At 35.0% G+C, this 21428-nt stretch overlaps 1 protein-coding gene across 2 annotated transcripts in view; it reads left to right on the forward strand.

Annotated features, from left to right (window-relative positions):
- The window catches only part of STMND1 (stathmin domain containing 1), a 36227-nt gene extending 15215 nt beyond the window's left edge, over positions 1-21012 (forward strand). For both annotated transcript variants that reach the window (XM_074272287.1, XM_074272289.1), the window contains exons 3-5: positions 3587-3738; positions 13949-14080; positions 16419-21012. In XM_074272287.1, the coding sequence (XP_074128388.1) occupies positions 3587-3738; positions 13949-14080; positions 16419-16709 (575 nt within the window). In that variant the 3' untranslated portion in view covers positions 16710-21012. The remainder of the gene's footprint in view (positions 1-3586; positions 3739-13948; positions 14081-16418) is intronic.
- The last annotated feature ends 416 nt before the right edge of the window (positions 21013-21428 follow it).

A 21428-nucleotide genomic window follows, 5' to 3' on the forward strand; every position in this document is an offset into this window, starting at 1 on the left:
ATAAGTGTGACATTCAACAAGTTTTTAAATCAAGCATAGAAGAAAAAAAATGTTTTAGTTTCATGTTTGTACTACTCCTATGCTACCTTGGCCTATAGTAATTCTAATTTTTTCAGTTAGAGAACATATTGCTTCCTTCGATTTTGACCTGGCTATTAAAGATGTGGGGAAAATTGAACTGCTTCTAAGATGACTCTAATTCTTCTTAAAGTTAACTTTATGCAGGCTTTCCCTCAATTCAAACCCTATTTAGGAGGCATTTTTCAATTCTTTAGATGTTAATGCCTTCCTGTCTGATATTACTTTCCAACTATTCTTTATAGACCTAATATATACCTAATTATTTTCATGTTTGTCTCCCCATTAGAATTATGTGATTTCCTTGAGGTCAGGGGTTGTCCATTATACTTAGTACAGTGCCTGGCACATAGTAACACTTAATAAAAGCTATTGATTGATAATTCACTACTTATTTATTGAGCGCCTCTTGCAAGCAAAGCTCTGCAGAAGGTACTAGAGAAGAACCAACATTTAGGTAAGAAATAATCATTATTCTAATGACACTTACAGACTGGTTAAAATATAAAATATATGATGTTTTAAAAGTTCAAGAGACATAGTTTCTGGGTAATTAGTCATTTTATTAATAATGCCAGCATGTTATAATAAAAGTGGTCAATGACACTCTCAAATGCCAAAGATCCTTCATGGCAGTGGACTCATATAACCTAGGTGTTCTTGAGGGTGGCAATGAACTCTGATTTACAATGAGAGAATGAATATTACAGTGAAAAGTAGGTTATGTTATAATGAGAGTCTTGAAGTATGTGACACTGAGCAACCAAATCTTAGTCAAAGAAATTTATTAATTTCCATATCACTAATTTGACAAAAGGGAGAATCAACATCTTTCCAGACCTGTTTTAGCAAATACAATGAGGTTTCCATTCATTCATCTAAACTTGGAATTTATTTTACCATCTTTGATTAGATCTTAGCCTGAATAAATCTTTGCCCAAGATATCCCACACTGGTTAATTTTTGAATGAGGAAGTAGAAAAGGTGAAAAATCTTGGTCTCAATGTAATGGTTATTAAATACAAAAAGTGCAAATGGGAAATTATTATTAATGTACATAGGCCAAGGAAAGCTTCACAATGTCTCTAGAGTATAAATAATAAGCCAAAAGGTGATGAAGGAAGCAGAAGGCATGCTAGGTACAGAGATCAAAAAGTACAGAAGACAAACAGCAATTCGAATTTGGAGAACAGAGTTGATTAGACTATAATATGCATGGAAGGTAATAAAATTAAATCATTCTAGAAAAGGTGAATGGTTTTCAGATTATGAAGTATATTAAATTCCAGGCAAAGAAATTTGAACTTCATTCATCTTCGGGAACCACTGACGATTTTAGGCAGTGGAATAAAATGACCAGCTCTATGAATTAAGAATTATTCTAGCAGTGATATGAAAAAAATCTTACAAGAAAGTGAGAGTAAGGTGGGGAGACTAGTTAGAAAGCTGTTGCAATAGCTAGATGGGTGGTAATTAGGTTCTATAATGGAGTGGTATCAATGGAAATAGAAAGGAAAAGATAGATATAAGAGCTAGTACTGAGGTAAAGTGAATAGGATTGGTTAATTATACAAATGTGAGAGAAAAAAGTTACATACAACAACAAGCTCTCAAAAGATGGATGAATGGTGATTCTCTAGACAAAATCATTGCAAAACAGACAGAATAAGCTTACATAATAAAATCATAAATTCAGTTTAGTATATATTGAGATCAAAATACTGAAGAAAATTCCAAGAGCAGATATCTTGGAGACCCAGTGAATCCCAGACTATATACCCTGAAACTACTGAGGAATATGCTAAACTGCTAATTCAAATATATCCCAAGTATTGTCATCTCAACCTCCCCACAAAACATGCCAAATCATTGCATATTGAGAAATCAACTTCTATATGTGAGTATACTTATTTTTATGTGATAAAGGAGTCCCTTTAGTTGGGAATCGCTTCTTATGACAGCTATCATTTAACTCCTTTTGTTAACACTGTGAAACTATGCACTTAATTGGATATTCTTAGGGGCTTATTGAAAAAGCAATACTGAAGGAGAGGAGTAGATTTTTAAAATATTCACTTAAATATTAAAATTAAAATATTCACACATTTGCTGGTGTGAAGGAAAATGACAACTTCATGAGACAGTGAAAAGACCACTAGATCTGAAAGCCACATACCTGAGTTCAAATGCTGGCTCTGTCACTTGTTATCTATGTGACCTTAAGTAAGTCAATTAATTTCTCTGATGCTCAGCTTTCTAAAGAGAAATGAGAACATTTGGATTAAGTGAATTCTAAAAGCACTTGAAGCCATAAATCTATAATGTCTTCTTACGTTTTATTCCACAATTTCATGGTAAATATCCATGAGTTAAGAATTTCCATGAAATTTCTCCAATTCAATAGAGGGAGTTTATTTTCTACTGAAACTAGGCTTTTTTTTTTTTTTTTTTAACTCCCAGTGTGGGAACTAATTACTTCTACACACATGAGCCTGTCACCACCTGGCTACATATATAGAGTCCCCTGGGATTGCTTAAGACACAAAAAGATGTCATGATCAGACACATACCCAGTAAGGGTGACAGGTGGGACTTGAAAGCAGTTTTCCTGTTTCTACTTTTAGATATTTCCTATTCCATGTTTCCTTTACTTTTTAAGAATAGATGGCAAGAAATTACCCATGCATATATCTTGTAAATAAAAAGCTATAATAAAGAATAGATGTCAGAGTATTTCTGAGTAGAATACAAAGTGTTGTCACTGAGAGAAGAACAGAACACAACAAAATAGAATTGCATTTGCCCAAAACAAGTCCATTTGCATAATACAGAAATGAGGCTTATTGGCTTACTTTTTTATTTGGGTGATTAGCAAAGGGACTTCTCTACCATTTGTACTAATGGTAAAGACTCTCCTATAAATTATTTCAATATTGATTTTTAAAAATAGCTTTGTTGAAGGATTGGCTGATGTTATATGACTGAGTCTGATATGGTCCAAAGACTCTTCAGAGAAGACCTAGCTCTATTGATATAGATTTAGCAGATGGTGTAATTGTAAACCCAGGGTTGCCGAACCAGAAATCTCTTGGCAACATCACACTGTTTATCATTTGTATCCAAAGCATAGAAACCAAGCTGCAGTTGCAAAGAGTTACTCAAAGAATTTCATACTCTTCACAGCTCTCTGGCTTTGTAATGAGGACAAGCAACACAGGTAGCCATACCCAAGTGTATGAATGTTGTGACAACACAGTCATCAGGCATAGCAGGGAAGAAAGGCCTTTTGTTCTCCTAAGAAGCAGCCTCCCAAATAAATAGGGTATCCTCTTCATTATGGTCCCTCCCTCAGTAGGAACGCTGAGAACTTGAACTTGCTCAAAGAATAACAGATTTTATTCCATGCCCAGAATAGTCTGTGGGCCATAGTATTAGAGCTCTGAGGAAATAAAGTGGTGTGATTGTGAGGTAAACTGTGATGGTTATTTGTTTTTGTTTTTGTTTTAAGAACCAGTAATCAATGGATTAATCGGTACATCCCAACAACTCCAAAATCGAGAGAGACCAAAGTCATCAGACATCTTGGAGGAACTGATCATTCAGGGAATAATACAAAGTCAAAGTAAAGTATTTAGAAATGGAGAATCATATAATGTCATGGCAAGTAATTTATAATAAACTTTAAAATGTAGTTAAAAGAAAAAGCAGTGTATTATTGTTGATCAGAAAGCATAAACTCTAATGAATGCCTGTTAGGTATAATTCTCAAAATATCTTTTTGAGTTAGTTTCCCTTCTCCCATGAATGCCCTCTGCCCTAGCAATGAAAAATTCTCAATTAATTTCTGGGCTGCCCTAAACATTCATGAAACACTAATGTGCTTATGAATGCTTATAGATTGTGAGGAAAATAAAGGCACTTTTGAAATAGAAGTCTATTTCTTTCAGGGTAAAGATTATCAACCACAAAATGCAAACATACATCCTAACCTGAGGAAAACTAAAAGGAAACTACAGTTATAGTGATTGTTACTCTATTGCTAATTATGTGTCAGCTCAAACCAATCTGTTTGCCTGGCTCACTTGACTATATAGTTATCCTGTACACATTGTGGGGACTAGGGACATGGTGCATGTGGATTTTTTCACCCTCCCTTCCTACCAGAAAAGAAGTCTGAATTTTTTTTTTCCTTTTATTTTGTGGCGGTATTAACAGTACCTTATTGTAAAGTTTGGGTTAAATATTTGGTCATAGGTTCTTTATTGTCTGCTACTTTGCAAGTCATCTGCAGCTTCCACAGAACTCCCCAAATATTCCCATTTAATTTCTTATGCTGATATGCAATATATTGAAAATTCAATGAAGAAAATCATAATGTAAAAGAGATAACTGTACTATTTGATTCTATCAGTAGAATTTGCCATGACCACCATTGACAGACTGAAAAGTTCCCAAAATTGTCTCCAGTCCAGACAGCCTGCCACTGAGAAGATGAAACAGTTTGGGGGAATCACTGATGAGTCTAAGCCACAGGAAGGGGAGAAGGAAAAAGAAAATAATTTTGAAAGGGGGTAGGAAGATGGGAGGTGAGAGAATAAGATGATGTACTGTGATTGAGGAGAGGAAGAGATGAGAGGAAAGCAAAAGAAATATAAGAAAGGAAGAGGTACATATGAGTAAGAAAGAAAAAGGAAGGAAGGAAGGGAGGAAGGAAGGAGGGAGAGAGGGAGGGAGGGAGGAAGGGAATGTGGGAAAGAAGGAAGGAGGTAGGGAAAGAAGGAAGAAGGGAAGCAAGGAAGCAAGGGAGGGAGGGAGGAAAGGAGGGAAAGAAGCAAGGGAGGGAGGGAGGGAGGAAGGAAGGAAGGAAGGAAGGAAGGAAAGAAGGAAGGAAGGAAGGAAGGAAGGAAGGAAGGAAGGAAGGAAGGAAGGAAGGAAGGAAAATTATTGATCAAAAATGGCATCAGGTGGGACTCAGGGATACCAGTAATGGAGATTCATCAACTTTCCCTGGTCTGTAATAATAGAAGTTTGTATTTGTATAGACCTTTTACAAAGCTTACAAAAGAGTTTACAACACCCTTTTCTGTTTCTTAAGATGCTAGAACTAGATGAAGGCTAACAAGTCCATCTAGCCCAGCCACACCCACATATTAAAAATGAGAAGACTCAGGGAAGTGAAGTATCTTGGTCAAAATTATTCAGTTAGTAAGTAGCAAAAGGGGAGATTTAAAACATTCCTCTAATGCTAAATCCAGGGTTTTCCCACTACCCTGTAATGACTTACTTCATTTTTATCCTTGGAGATCTAGAGATCTAGAGCCACAAGTGACCTCAGATGCCCTCTTGTCCAACCTCATTATCTTACAAATAAGATGGAGGTTACATATATAAGATGATACAAGTAGTAAGAGGAAGAACTTGGACTTGACCCAGATATTCTTACTGAAGGGTCAGCGCCTATTTTTTTCCTCAATAGTATTTATTTTTCAAATACATGAAAAAATAGTTTTCAACATTCATTTTTGTAAGACTTTGTGCTCCAAATTTTTTTTCTCTCCCTCCCTTACCTCCCTCCTCCCCAAGGCAGTAAGCAATGTGATATAGTTTAAATATGGAAAGCACTTATTTTTACCAAGATGATGTGTTGTTATTCTTTTTGGTTTAAAGAAAAGATTGAGCTCTCATCTCTCTTTTAATGTTATCTTTTTCCCCCCCCCCGAGGCTGGGTTATGTGACTTGCCCAGGGTCTCACAGCTAGGAAGTGTTAAGTATCTGAGATCAGATTTTGAACTCGGGTCCTCCTGAATTCAGGGCTGGTGCTCTATCCACTGCACCACCTAACTACCCCCTGTCATCTCTATTTTATAAAGAGAATGAGATTAAATGATTTGCCCATAAACTAATACAGGATGTCCCAAAAGTCTTAGTGCAGTTGTAATCCATGAAAGTACTCAAGCTATTAAATATTACATTACACTACACTAAAAACTGCACTAAGACTTTTGGGACATGCCATATGGGTCAGTCAAGACTTGAACTCACATCTTTTAATACCTATTCTAGAGTACTTTCCCCTTCTGCCACAATTTTTTCCTGTATTTTAATAATAATAGTAGACAAAACAAGCACTGGGCTGAGAAATCAGAACATTTTATTTTGTATGGGCTTGTAATGGAGAAGGTACTTAACCTCTTTCTAATCCTGCTTCAAGAAAATATCCTCACCTTGACATCTTCCATCTGTTTCAGGTAGCCTTTGGTAGGGGGGAGAGTAATAAGGGGTTAAGTAATTTACCCAGAGTCACATAGCTAGTAAATGCTGAGGTCAAATGTGAATTTGGACTTTTAGGATCACTGTTCTATCTACATGATATCTCCCTGTCCTTTAAGGTAGTTTTTCTTTGAAGGAAAGGAAAGGAGTGAACCCCAGAAGGAAGAGACTAAAGAAAAGAAAGAAAATGTAGGAAGCAAAGATAAGAAGTAGAGGAACTGGGGGCCCTAATAATAAAAAATTCATGCTTAGAGATCTCTTTCAGGTTTGCAAAGTGATTCCCATCTCTAATATCATTTAAGCTTAACAACAGCTATGTGAAGTATGTCTTACTATCATTATGCCCATTTTAAAGATGAGAAACCTGACACTTGAAATGGTGAATACCTTGCCCATGGTCACACAGCTTGTAGGTACCTGAAGCAGGCTTTCCTGACTCCAAGCAGAGGGCTCAATCTGCTCCATCCTGCTGTCACTGGAAGAGGAGCAGCAGCCACATCATGTCCTACATGGAGCAGCAAGATTTTAGAGAGCCTACTAAATGTCATCAGATTTGGAGTAGGAAGGGGATGCAATGTGAAAAAAAAGGATGTAGTACAAAGACACATGTGAAAGGGGGAGAATTTACTTCCTTCACTGAGCAACTTTTTTATTAAGTACCCACTATGTGCAGAACACTGTGCCAAGGGGAGGAAGAGGAAGCATGCTTTTGGTACTGGTGAGTCTCCCAGAACAGAAAAGGAAGGCCAACAAAAGAAAGAAGACAACTCATTGTGCAGTCTCTGAGAGAAAGTGGTAGGTCAACTAATGCTAACAAATGACTAGAGTTAACAAATGCCCACCTAGGAGGATATCATGAGAATGTTAATTATAAAGCCAGGGGAATAACATTAAAATATTTTTCCGTGATTCAGATGTCAAAGACAAAAGTGTATTATAAGCTTAGTAAAGGTGGTGATAAGATTAATATGTGATGTATTTTAGAAGAAATATATCTGTAGGGAAAAAAAAGGAAAGAACTTCTGACTTGACTTTGTAGCAATAGCATTAAGTCAGCCAAGGATAAAGACTGTTTACATATTATTTAGAAATAGAATGGTTGCTAGAGACATAGCTAAAACGTTGTCAGAGGGATATAAATGTGAGGCGGGACTGGCAGAGCACAGCACAAATAAAATAGCAATCAGGAGCTCTAATGGAGTGCCAGAGTGACCCAGGATAATTCGGGCATGAGGCAGGATGAAGACATACCATACTTAAAGGCCCTTTATATTCCTGGAAATTGTGCCACCATCAAACCCTCCCTGACCCCTAATTCAATGCAGAGCTTGGATAGTTTTGGGGAAACAAAAAAGTATTAATAGTCTAGTACAGCAGTGAATCTGGTGATTAGGAGAACAGGTTGGTCCCTGGAGGAGGGGAGGAAGGGGAAATATCTAAATGGAGGAAATTAGGGACTGGATTTGTGATTTCCTTAGTATTGGGAGGGCTTAGATGAGAAAATTCTCTCTACTAATTTACTTTATCTGCAACTAAAATCTTAGAATGTTACTTAGGACACTGAGAGAGAAGTGACTAGTCCAGAGTCTTAAAAAAAATAAATAGGCCAAGTCTCTGAGACCAACTCTTTCTCCATTATGCTATACATCTTATCTCAGGGGAGGATTGCTCAATCGTCAATAAATAGCAACTATATATAGCTAAAAGAGAATGTAGGATTGTTAAATATCTGGTATCTTACATATAAAGGATGTTTCAAAAGTCTTAGGGCAGTTTTATGCTCTGAAAGTAAATATATAACCTATTAAAGCTTAAAACAACATTAACATTCCATGTTATGTTCCATGTTCCAAGCTATGATAGCTATATAAAAAGATGAGGATGAGTTAAAAGTATAGGTCATCAATGTTGAAAATTGAAACATTACATAATAACTTTAGAGATGTATTTTTCCTGAACAGTGAATGTCATTGCACTGATATAAGGGAACTTCCAATATGAAAATTTCTCTCAATTCTTCCAGTTGGCAACTTGTTATCTGAGAGAACTGACTGATATGGTAAGAAGTTAAATGATTTAATCATAGTCATAAAGCTAATATACATTAAGGGACTAGAACCTGGATCTTCCTGACTCCAAAAATAGCTCTCTATCCATTTTCCCATGATGCCTCTCAGAGAATACATGGGATTTTTTTTTAGAGAGGACTGAACATGCTATCAAAGGCATTAAATAGAAAGGAAAACCCCACTTAGGGCAAATAAAAAAAAAAGGCAAAAGAAAATATGTATGTAGCAATTATTGAAATAGTGTTAGAATAGATAAAATAATATTACTAAAATAGAAATAGAAAAAAATAAATTTTGACAAAAGTAGCTTTCAGTGTTTTTTTCCTAAGATCTTTCTTAATTACCAAGTGAGAAAAATGTTTTTTCAAAAAAATAACATGAGGTAAGTAGGAAAATAAATAAGAAAGGGGTTTAGAAAATGGTGCTTATATAGCTACTCAAGAGGTGACATTGTTAAGCTGTGAAGGTCTGTCCCTCACCAACCCAAGTCATTATCCTAAGCCCCATTTGTCATCTATGTCTAAAGACAGTTACAGTGAGCAGGTAAATGAGCTTCATCCATCCTCCGAATTGGGAGACTCCCCTGAGTCTGAATACAACCAATCTCAGGCGGGCCATGGAGCATCTGTGCCCACCACAGGGACTCCCTTTTGTCTGTTTTTTTTTTTTTTTACTTCGATTATTTGCTTGTTTCTAAGTACTGAAGGAATTCCATTCTGCCTTTTTGATAAGCAACTTGTGAGCTTTTTCCTCTCCCTTCCTCACTTCCCCTTTTCTCCTTTCTCCCCTCTTCCCCTTCAGTCTATCTGTATGTCTGTGTGTCTGTGTTTGTCTCTTTGTCTCTGTCTCTATTTCTGTCTGCTTGTCTCTATCTATGTATTTTTATATCTATCTATCCAACTGTCTCTATCTATCTCTGGCTCTGTCTCTCTCTGAGTGTCTCTGTCTCTATTTCTTTCTGTGTGTCTGTCTCTGCCTGCCTGTCTGTTTTTGTTTCTCTGTCTTTGTCACTCTATCTATGTCTCTGTCTTTCTCTGTGTGTCTATCTGTCTGTCTCTATCTCTCTCTCTCTCTCTCTCTCTCACATACACATATACACACACAAGTATTACTCTTAAGGTGGTACACAAAGTGCTAGATGAAAAATGCAGTGTAACTAAATGTAAATATGTCTCTGTCTTTCTCTGTGTGTCTATCTGTCTGTCTCTCTCTCTCTCTCTCTCTCTCTCTCTCTCTCTCTCTCTCTCTCTCACACATACACATATACACACACAAGTATTACTCTTAAGGTGGTACACAAAGTGCTAGATGAAAAATGCAGTGTAACTAAATGTAAAATATGCTAAATGGACCTGCTAGCAACTTTAAAGCATCCTGAAGATATTTCTAAATATATCAAAATATATGTCAAGATATAAGCTTAGATATAGCTAGATATATTTAGAGAGAAAGAAGAGGGTGACTCTCAATCACATATATGTGCATTCTCCACCCCCATATATGACAAATACTTTATTCCTGAATTTCTCCCTGCCATTTAGCATACAATGAGATCAGTTATCCTTATAATCCCTTTCTTCAGTTAAAACTGGATGAATCAATGAGAATCTATAAGAATACTAAGTTAATAAAAACAATTAGCAAGATAAATTGAGAAATAAAATATTATTTTGATTTTATTAAAATTATTTTTTTAAAAATTTGGCCTAGATCTGTGGTTTCTTTAGTGTGGGGAATTTCTTGAGTGAAAAAAAAAAAAACTTCCTCTGAGTAAAAGTTACTTAAGTGTAATTTAGAGTTTTAGAGAGCTGCCTAGAGTCCCCAAGAGATTAAGTACTGCCCCATATGTTTCAGAGGCAGAAATCAAACCCAAATCTTCAGGAGTCTTATCTACTGGGCCATGCCATATCTCTCTGTTAGAATTGTCAAGGTAAATATGAATGACTTTCTGGATCTTTTATATCATGGGTCTTTTTCATTAGTATGAAAAATTAAGAGTCAACTGCCTAGGATAACTGGGTGTGGAGGAGAAAAGGATAAAATAATTCCCCTCAAAGTAAGTAAAATTGTTATAAACATGACTGAATTTAGTGACCTATCTGATGGTTTTTATTGAACCTTACAGGGAGATTTCTAACTAGAAGAAAGTTTGACTCGACCCAGAATGAATAATACCAGCCAAAGCCCAGTGGTCTTCCCAAGAAGGTTTGAGAAGCAAAACAAGATTTACAAATCTCTTAAGAGAAGCTCTGGCCTAGTGCCATTCTGTGCATAGGGTTCCTGTTAGGCACTTGAATCAAGGTAGGTTCAGACTTAGGTCAATAGCTAATTAGGAGACTTCTGAGCAATGCCTAGGAGATTCAGGAAATGGTATGTAGAAATTCAGTTGACTCAAAAAAGAGAAATAAGAATCAAATGTTATTCCAGGATGTTGGACTGTTAGACTTGAACACTGGTCAATCAATCAATAAAGAGATGTTTATGAAACACCTACACATGCAGGTACAAAGTATGGATAATACAGAAACAAAGATGAAATGGCCTCCAATAACAAATTGGTGATGTTCTTGAAAGTATTTTTTAAAAAAATATTTAGATTGGTGATAGTTAATTTGGTGGGTTTTTTTTTAGTATTTTAAGATATCAACATAGCATCAGATATTTAGAACTGGAAGAGATCATAGATATCAAACCTTTTTATAGAAGAAAAAAGTAATATGCAGAGATGAAAGGTGATTTGTACAAGTTCATATAGATAGTAAGTAGCAGAGGTAAGATCTGAATCCACATTCTTGGATTCCAGACCCAGTGTGTATTCTATTAATATAAGGGTTGCAAAAAAAAAAAAAAAAAAAAAATCCCAATCTGGCTTTGAAGTTAAGCTCAAGATAGAGTGAAGGGAAGGTCTGTCTTTCCATAGAAAGACTGAGGAATGGATGGAATGATATCTCACATCCATCAGAATGGAGCCAAATTCCAATGTTCAATAAGATAGAAAGTCCAATTTGTATCCAAAGCGTACCTTTTCTAGATTCATATTGCTAAATTAAAACCACCCAAAATCCTAGAGTCCATTGGTATAAGATAACAGATTTAATTTTCCTTTTAGTTTTTGCTATTGAAAAAATTCATCTAACTCAACTATTACAGATTGTAATATCTCTGAGCCCCAACATTTTTAGAGTAACAAGTAGTTTCTTTTTCAGCAGATGGCTTTCACCAGCAGGAGGCTCAAGTGCCAATTGTCATTAAAAGGAAAAAGAAAAAAAAGAAAAACAACAACAAAAAACAACAAAAAACACCCTTTTTGTCAAACACATCCCACGGTCTATATGCGAGAAGAAATTCTCACCACATGAACTCTCCAATAGCTGCAACTGAGCCAAAGAAATGAATTTTTTTTTTCTCCTTAAGAAAAAAATAAACAGTTTTCACAGAATCATAAAATTTTATGAAAATTTTGAAAATATCTAAGAGAGCAATTAATTTAAGTACTTGTGAAATTAAGGCCCAAGAAAATTAAGAGTTTTGATCAAGATTATATAGCATGTTTCAGATTCTCCCTAAAATCCATGGCTCTTGTGCCTTTCTTTTGATTTTCATTTTCCCTTTCTTGATAAATATAGTATAATAGTTGTAAATTTTATTATTGGGTTCTTGGTCAGTATTTTCACTGAATGAAACTGATATTCCAAATTCCATGATTTTCTCCACACTACAAGAAGACATTCCAAGCCCACTTCCTCCTAATGGGTATCAGGATTCCTCCAGTGTGGATCTGGGAAGAGTACAGAAGGGGCAAAAGCAGCAGATCAAACTTAGTTAAAAGGTCATGGTATCACAACATGATAAATATGGAAAAATGTTTAAAAGGATTGACATATTTAACCAATATCAGATTAATTGCTGCCTTAGGGAGGGGTAAGTAAGGGAGGGAGAAAAAATTGGAACGCAAAACCTTAAAAAAATTAATGTTGAAAATTATCTTTCCATATATTTGGAAAAATAAAATACTGTTGAGGAATCATGAGCAAATCCATAATGGTCTTGGGAGAGATTTCTTCCTGAGATTCCTCAATGTGTCTTCATTCCATGTTTAGGTTAGCTCTTCAATCAAAGGGAGGACAGGGGTTCCTCTCAGATGGTCTGATTGTTTTCCCCTCCTTAAGATTGTCAGTCAGTTAATAAAGTAGACATAGCTAGTTTCAAATGGAAAATTCCAGCTATGAGAGGGCTTCTAGAGAAGAAGCAGAGCAGGAAGGAGAGTTTAAAAAGTAAAAACTAGAGAGATATATGCACACATGAAGGGGGGGGGAGGAGAGAGGGAGAAAGAAAAAAGGAGGAATATGTACACACACACACACACACACACACACACACACACACACCATTGCAAGACATTGCTTTCCCACAAATCAAGAGTCTGACTCCTGGTCCAGCAAAGACTTGAAAGACAAGGTTATCGAAATCTATCCATTCTGATCAAACTTTGACGTCCAAAGACTTAGTTCAGGAAACCATCTGGTTTCTCTTAAGACCATAAGGGCCATTGCATAAAAAGGTAACAAGGACTACAATGAAAGTCCATATGGAAAATATGCAGGCATTAGTCTCTATCCTGATTGTCTATAAGACTATAGTCTCTCTCCTTCCCTCTTTCCTTCCTTTCTTCTCTCTTCCTCCCTCCCTCCCTCCTTTTTCCCTCTTTCCCTCCATTTTCCTCCCTCCCACCTCTCTCTCTCTCTCTCTCTCTCTCTCTCTCTCTCTCTCTCTCTCTCTCTCTCTCTCTCTCTCTCTCTCTCTCTCTCTCTCTTCCTCCCTCCCTCCCTCCCTCCCTCTCTATAGATATAGATAGATAGATAGATATAAATACAGATATATTAGATACACCAACATATGACTCAAAACTAATTTCATCATCTAAGATATTATTGATTGAGGTCAAGTGGAAGGATTATGTGAAATTAACAAAGTGCTGGCCCTGGAATCAGGAAGACTTAAATTCAAATATAGCATCAGACATGTACTAACTGTGATGCTGGGCAATCACTTAACCTTGCTTGCCCTTGTTTCCCCAACTATAAAATGATCTGGACAAAGCAATAGCAAACCATACCAATATCTTTGCCAAGAAAACCCTAAATGAAGTCATGAAGTGTTAGACACATTTGAACACCACCACAAACCAATTGCTAACTTACCTCATTTTCCCATCTTATAATTATTCTCAGTATTCCTTTCTTCTTATTATTATTCTTTTCAATCTAGTTTCAGAACAGTTTTGTTGCCTTGCCATAATTTTTTCTTTCATACATACTTTGTGATTTTTAAAACTCTTTGACTTCCATTATTATCAACATTTACTTCTTATCCTGGTACTGCTAAATAACGTTAGTTCTTCAATAGGTTTTTGTCTTTTTCAAGAATAGGGCAGAACAAAACTTGAGTGCCTGCCTGCTACCTCCTTTTTCTTACACTATTACCAAATTGTGGTTTATTCTTTTTTTATTTCAAAAACTTTCTTTCCCCAGGTGAACACAGATGAGAAGCCTCTCAGGAAGCTTCCTGCCAGACTAGAAAAACTTAAGACCAAAAGGGAAACAAATGGTTTCACAATAAAAAATATTGAAGACAAGATGAAGGCTGCAGATGAAAGAAGGAAGGTAACTTTGCTTTTATATTTACCAGAAGTTCATGGGGTGAAGATCCACTTACTAAAATCTGTCCTTCCAAATTCTTGTGGCAGGACTTTGTATTTCTGAGTGAATGTTATAAGAATATTTAGACTGAATGTTATTAGAATGGATTATAAAATTATAAATTATAATTTTGAATTATATTATTATAAAATTGACTTATAATTATAAAATTGAGTATTGTACAAGTTCTCTTGATTGAATATTACAAGAAAGCTTATATTTTCATAAATTTTCTTTTTCTTTTTATTATTTATATATTGTTCTTTTTATTAGTCAATTAAAACATAAATAGAATTAGAAAAAGAAGGGAAAACATTGTCATGTGCAAAGAAAAACATAGAAGATTCAATATATAAAATAATAAATTTCCATTTCAAGAAAGCCTAAATAATAAATACTAGTCCATTTTCTTTTCTTAGCTTTTTTAAATCTAGGAATAGCATAAAGTAATTTTAAATTGATAATTTTAATTGTACCTGAGAGAAGTAGTATGGGGTAATAGACTTAAAGGTCTTGGAATCAGGAACATCTGGGTTCAGAATCCACCTCAGTGTCCCAGGCTGTCGAATATAAATTATTGTTATCAGCTGCTGATCTGAATTGGTACAGGGAATTTATTCTTTAGTACTGCCTTGTGACAATACAATTATGGGTTTAGACTAAGAGGTAAAAATTATGTAATCTATGCAGCATAAGAAATATGCCACTTCTCTTCATTCTTCCCTTCCACCAAAAAAAAGCAGAATTTCCTTTACAGGGAAGTAGCAAAAAGGAAATCTCAGTGCTGAAAAATGTCAGTTAGAAGACTAGTGCTGAAAAGGGGGGGGGGGGAAATACCAAATTTCATAAGTGGAAGGACTGTTTAATTCATTGATACAAGCCATATCCCCCTTATTTCTGTTAGATTCAAACAAGATATTTGGTGCTCCAGTTTTGACTTGTGAAGGAAAGTTTCCTGAACATCTTACTCATATTTCTGAGAGGTTCTCAAAATGAAATCTAGGGACTCCTGAGGGTCCCTATGACCATTTCAGCAAGTTTTCCAAGTCAAAACTATTTTTGTCATAATACTAAGATATTTTATGTCTAATATAGTAGATATTAATAGATATAACCCACAGAAACAAAAGCTCTTTGGGTTTCTCAATAATTTTAAGAGCATAAAAGGAGACCCTTTTGAGACCAAAAGTTTTGAGAACTTCCACAAGAGATGGATTTGTCCCATTGGGCATTTCTCCTCTCATTCTTGATCTTCACCTCTAGAAAAATTCTGGTGGTTTGGAAAATAAAAAGCTGAAATAAAAAGAAGAGAAAAACATAAATAAATAAAAGTTTGGCTACAAGGGATGTGATCTGTTTACCTTGTACCTAAGTCTTCAAGTCCTTGAAGATATATCATAATTTGAGCAGCTTCTTGAGCTATTAGAAGAGAAGGAGGAAGAGAAAGGAGGAAGATAGATTGGGAAGAATGCCCTGACCAGAATTTAACTGGAATAATAAAATAAAAATTACAATGATGATGATAATGATGATGATGTTGATAATAATAAAGAATTGCAATAATAAATTTACCATCTTTCATAAATTAATAGATGAGGAATTTCCCTAGTACAGATATAGACCTCAAATACCTTTGGGAATTCTACAAATAAACTGTACTCAAATGGAGCATTATCACAAACTTAGCTGAAGTCCCAAATTGCTTGGACACAACAACAATCTATAAAAATAGAAGAATAATGTTTTAATAGGTGCTACCATGCCAAAGACTCATAATCTTCAAGCTACATGTAAGGAAAAGCTTTCAAACTATAGAGAGCTACTAGTGAACATCAAAATGCTGTGGGAACAAGATGAGGTATCTTTCATCCCTGGCATCTTGCCTGCTACTGAAGTTATCTCAAGGTGGCCTTCAGAGAGCCTAAGGAAAATTAGCTTACAAGACAATGTTTCTATCTCATTATATAAGCCATTATCTTATCCAACTTTGCAAAAGTTGTCCATAGAACATTAAATATAAAATAATAGTAGAAGAATAGTTTTCCCATTTCTAAAATGAGAAGTGTAGATAAGATGGCTTCTAAGGTCTCTTCCAGTTCCAAATCAGAGATTCTCTTGGGGGGGGGGAGAGGAAGGAGGGAGGAGGAAGTTGAGTGAATAATAACAGATTGAATTTATAAGAGCACTTGAAATTTAACAAAATAATATTATACTCCTGAGGGCAGGAGTAGATAGAGCAATATGCTGAGATTCTAAAAGGAATTGTTTACTCATTTGTCCTACCCTCAACACTGTTCTGCAGGTTAAAGGTGAAGAAATGAAAAAAAGACTGAGAAGTGACAGGCCTCTGCCACCAATTGTTCCTTCAAACACGGCAGAAGTGAGAGAGGATAATACTTCAATTGACAAAAGATTTAATTCTATGGACTCTGCTGTGTTTCAGCTCTCTACCATGGAAACAGGAAGGCAAGTGAAAAGGAAAAAAAGTATTGAGAAAGGCAAAACGGCCTCACGTGAAATAAATCAAAGTTATGAAGTCTTTGGGACTGTGGAGTCTGATGTACACTACAACAGTCCCGAAGATGTATTCTGATTCACTGGCAGTCCACTCTAGGGACGCTAGTCTAATTGCTATTCCCCTATTTTTGATAATTCTTTTTAAAAAGTCTTTGCGCTGCCCCTTTACTTTCCTTCTACAGATCTTACCACAGTATTTGGTCCAGTGGGCAACAATATGTATTGCTTGGCTCCACTGTTAGTACTCAAGGATACAGAGACTGTTGATGTCAAGGTTTCTGGTTTCCCATATAGTCCAAACAAAGAGAGGGAGGAAGAAGAAGGCTTCCCATAAGGAAGCTTCTGCCCTGCTGCCTATGATCAGTTCAGGCTCAGCTAAGCACTTCTTTGCTTGGTGTAATTCTACCATTTGGGCCTTTCCTCTCAATGCTAAGCAAGTGAATGAGATCATCAGTCTGAAGGGGTATTGCAGCTATTGAAAGATGATGTTGTATAATAGGAAAAGTCCTAAAATGTTCAGAGAGATTTGGTTTTGAATTTTATTGCTGACACTTTCTAGCTATGGGACTTTGAACTAGGGAATTAATCTCTCCAGGCCTCAGTTTCTTCACCTATAAAATGGGTATAGGAATATCTACAATGCAAACTTCTCCAGTTGTGAGGATCAAGTGAGATCATTCATTCATTGAATAATCATTCACTAAACACCTAAATGGGACAGTCACTATAGAAGACACCGAAATAAAAAGATAAAACCAATACAGCCCCTGCCCTAATCCTTGAAAGAAATTAATGATTTTATAAACTGGAAAGGGGGCAGATTTAGGGTTTGGCATGAGACACATATTTTTTGTATACAGTCAGTGAGGGAATTTGTTTTGCTTAATTGTAATGGCCGAAACATTACACTTGACTATGCATATTTGTTACCAAAAAATGTGTTTTTCTTATTTTTTTTTCCCCAATGGGGTGAAGGTGGGAGGGAGAGAAAACACATTTCTTTTAGGTTTTTTTGTGGGGGGTTTTTTAAATAGAGAGGTGGAGGAGCTAAGGATATGAAATATTGTATATACCTTCAGATGAACTCCCTGGATTATTAGCTTTTACTTTGTTACATGAGATTTCTCACAAAGTGGGAATATCTTTGATATGAAAACAAAACAGCAAGAAAAAAATTTGAGAGAAAGAGGAAGTACATTCTAAACATAGGAAAGAGCATAGGCAAAAAAAAAAAAACAGAGAAAGGAGATGGAATGTTGTGAGTAGGGAAATATTAAAATGGACAACTTTGATTAAAATGTTAAGTGAAGTAGGATTGAGAGTTCTCAAATGTTTTGGTCTTAAAACTTGTTTATGCTCTTAAAAATTATTGAGGATTCCAAAGAGTTTTTGTTTATTGGGTTATAATCATATTTATTCTATGAGAAATTAAAACTGATTATTTAAAAATATTTATCAATTCATTTAAAATCATCCCATTATGTGTTAATATAAATAGTATATTTCAGAAAAATGACATTTTCCAAAACAAAAAAAACAATTACTAAGAAGAGTAGCATTGCTTTATATATTTTTAATAAACTCTGTAATGTCTGGCTTAATAGAAGGCAGCTGGATTTTCATATTTGTATATATATTCAATATGTTGTGTCATGTTATTTTGGTTGAAGTACATGAAGAAAATCTGACCTCATACAGACATGTAGTTGGAAAAGGGAGGGGTATCTTAATAAGTAAGTACTTACTATTATCATGAAAATAACTGATGTTGTAGACCCTCTAGAAGGATCTCAGCAACTCTCAGGGGTCTGTGGATCACACTTTGAGAACTATTTAACTTATCATACTTGATATTGTTGAAATAGACTAATGTGCAATAAGCCTGGGGAGGTAAACTGGAGACTAAGAAGATCTTTATGCCAAAAAGAAAAGGGTGTACTTTATACTAGAGGCAACTAAAAGATCTTTAAAAAGCAAGTGATAGGTCCAGACCAGTGCTTTAAGAGTATCATTTTGCAGTTGCTCAGAGAATTGGGTTAAAGAGAGAGGAGAGCCAAAGAGAACAACCAGAAATCTGTTGCAATAATCCAGGTGAGAAGTGATGATTTGATCCAGTGGAACAGAATAAACAAAACTTGATATTTGACTGGATATAAGTAGTAGAGGGAATTTGAGGATCGTCACTAGGTTACAAGCCTTGGTTGACCAGAAAGAGGAAAATGAGAAAGATAAGAGCTTAGTTATTAATATTATTATTATTACTGTTTTTATTTTTATTGGAACTTCTAAATCCATCTAATTATCAACATATCATTCTAGGACAATTCTACAAAATAATAATTAGCATTCATTGAGATCTTTAAAGTTTTCAAAGCACCTTACATATGTTATCTCTCCTATAGTTCTAACAACAACCCTCAGAGGTAGATGTTATTATCATCATTTTACAGATGGGGAAACCGAGGCTCACAAAAGTTAAGTAACCTGACTTGGTTAGAGTGTAAGAATCTGGAGCAGGATTTAAATTCAGATTTTCTTGATTACAAGTCTAGCACTATATTCACTGTACCACAAAGCTGCCTCTACCCCATAGCTTAAATGCATCTTAGATGAAGGTTTCATCATTTAAAACACTGTAAAAATGTCATGTAAGCAACAATGTGATACATTTCATATAGTCTATGGAATAACAGTAATAATGTTATCATGCAAGTGTATCACACAAATGTGTTATTTAAAAGACCCATTGTTGTTATATTCTAGTATAGGAACAATAAAAAATCATTTCAGAATGTTGCCTGGTAATGATATTTACCAATTATGTAAAATGTAATAACAGCTGAAACAAATTTTCACAATGGAGAGAGTAGAACTTTTAGCTATGAATACAGAAATTCTGAATGTTCACTTATTTTTTAAAGGCCTATTAAACTTTAAAAAAAAAAAGACTGAAAAACAGGAACAAATTAAATCCTATAGATGTTTTCTACTGTTGTTTTTAATCTGGAAAATAGAAACATAATAATGGCTATTTGGGTGACACAAGGAATAGAGTGCCAGCCCTGGAGTCAGGAAGATCCAAGTTCAACTCCAGTCTAAAAATCTTACCAGCTGTGTGACCATAGGCAAGTCATTTCACTTTGCCTCGGTTTTCTTATCTGTAAAATGAGCTGGAGAAGGAAATGGCAAACTACTCCACTATTTTTGCCAAGAAAACCCCAAAAGAAGCACGCACAGATTGAACACAACTGAAAATGATTAAACAAAAGCAACAGTAATATTTGCCATTATGTATATTTATTAAACAAAAGCAATGGTGACTTTTGCTATTACACACACACACACACACACACACACACACACACACACACACACACACATATCTTTTCAGTGGTGGCAAATTGGAAATTAAAGAAGCATCCATTAGTTAGGGAATAGCTAAACAAGTTGTAATATATAATTGTAGTGTAATACTATTGTGTTTTAAGAAATAATCAGAAGGATGGTTTTCAGAAAAATCTAGAAAGACTTAGGTGAACTGATGAAAAGTATAGTAAACAGAACTAGAAGAATACTGTGGCAATATTGTACAATGATCAACTGTGGATGACTTAGATATTCTCAGCAAGACAATTCCACAGGACCTTTGATGAAAAATGCCATCCATTTCTAGAGAAAGAAAAATAGAGTTTGAATGCAGATTGAAGCATACTATTTTTACTTTATTTTTTTCATAGGTTTGCTTCTTGGGTGGGGTCTGTGTTTTCTTTCACTACATGACTAATATGAAAATATGTTTTGCATGATTACATATGTATGACCTCTATCAAATTGCTATTGTCTCAAGAGTAGGAAGGAAAGGGAGAGAATTTGAAACTCAAAAGTTTTTGGGTTTTTTTAAATGAATGTTTCAAAGTATTTTTACATGGAATTTGGAAAAAAATAAAAATATGATTTTTAAAAAATGAACAAAAATAAATAAAATTTATCTCATTGAGCATAAGAAATAAAAAAAATTCAAAGCTTTTATGTAAATAAGTGGGGACAGAGTTAAATACAGGATCAGAATAATCAATACAATTGATTATTCAATAAAACTAAAATCATGGAAATGAAAAGGAAGCCAAGTTATGGAAGAATTGGTAAAAACCAGTATTGTTGCTTGAGAATAGGTGGGAAACATGCCTTCCTCCTGTTGGCAGAGAGTCAGGGGGCCAGCAGGCTAAGACATTGAATATATTGTTATATATAGTCATTGTACTGGTCATTTTTGTTTAACTCTTTTTCTTTTGTTACAAGAAGAGTTGTATAGGTGGGCAATATTCAAAAATGACTGTGATATAAAAACAAAAAATAGCAATAAAACATTTTTTTAAAGATTCAGCTTATTATGGTCTTAAAATGTGTGGTGTTAATTATACAAGCACAATTCAAGTTTTATTACAAAACAAATTCTAGACACACAGGATATTTTTTGCTAAAAGCAGATAAGAATCTTTAGGCAGACAAGTAAAAATTAGGTTATAGTATAGATTAGGTTAATCAGCATAATTCTTTTAGCTGACTTAGTTGTAATGTCAACCAAATTATTTAAACTGAGAGAAGACCCTCTTATCTCCCTCAGATGACTTGCTGATTTCCCAACAATTCCCTTGAGCTCCAGGTTTACCAGTTGATTACTGGATATTTAAAACTACACCATGGAGAAATCTCAAAAATGTCCCAAGTAAAATTCATTCTTTTCCCCCCTAAAAACTGCCCCTTTACCAAATTTCCATATTTCTATGAAAGTCAC

This window comes from Sminthopsis crassicaudata, chromosome 1 (genome assembly GCF_048593235.1).
Source record: "Sminthopsis crassicaudata isolate SCR6 chromosome 1, ASM4859323v1, whole genome shotgun sequence".
Classification (NCBI taxonomy): domain Eukaryota; kingdom Metazoa; phylum Chordata; class Mammalia; order Dasyuromorphia; family Dasyuridae; genus Sminthopsis; species Sminthopsis crassicaudata.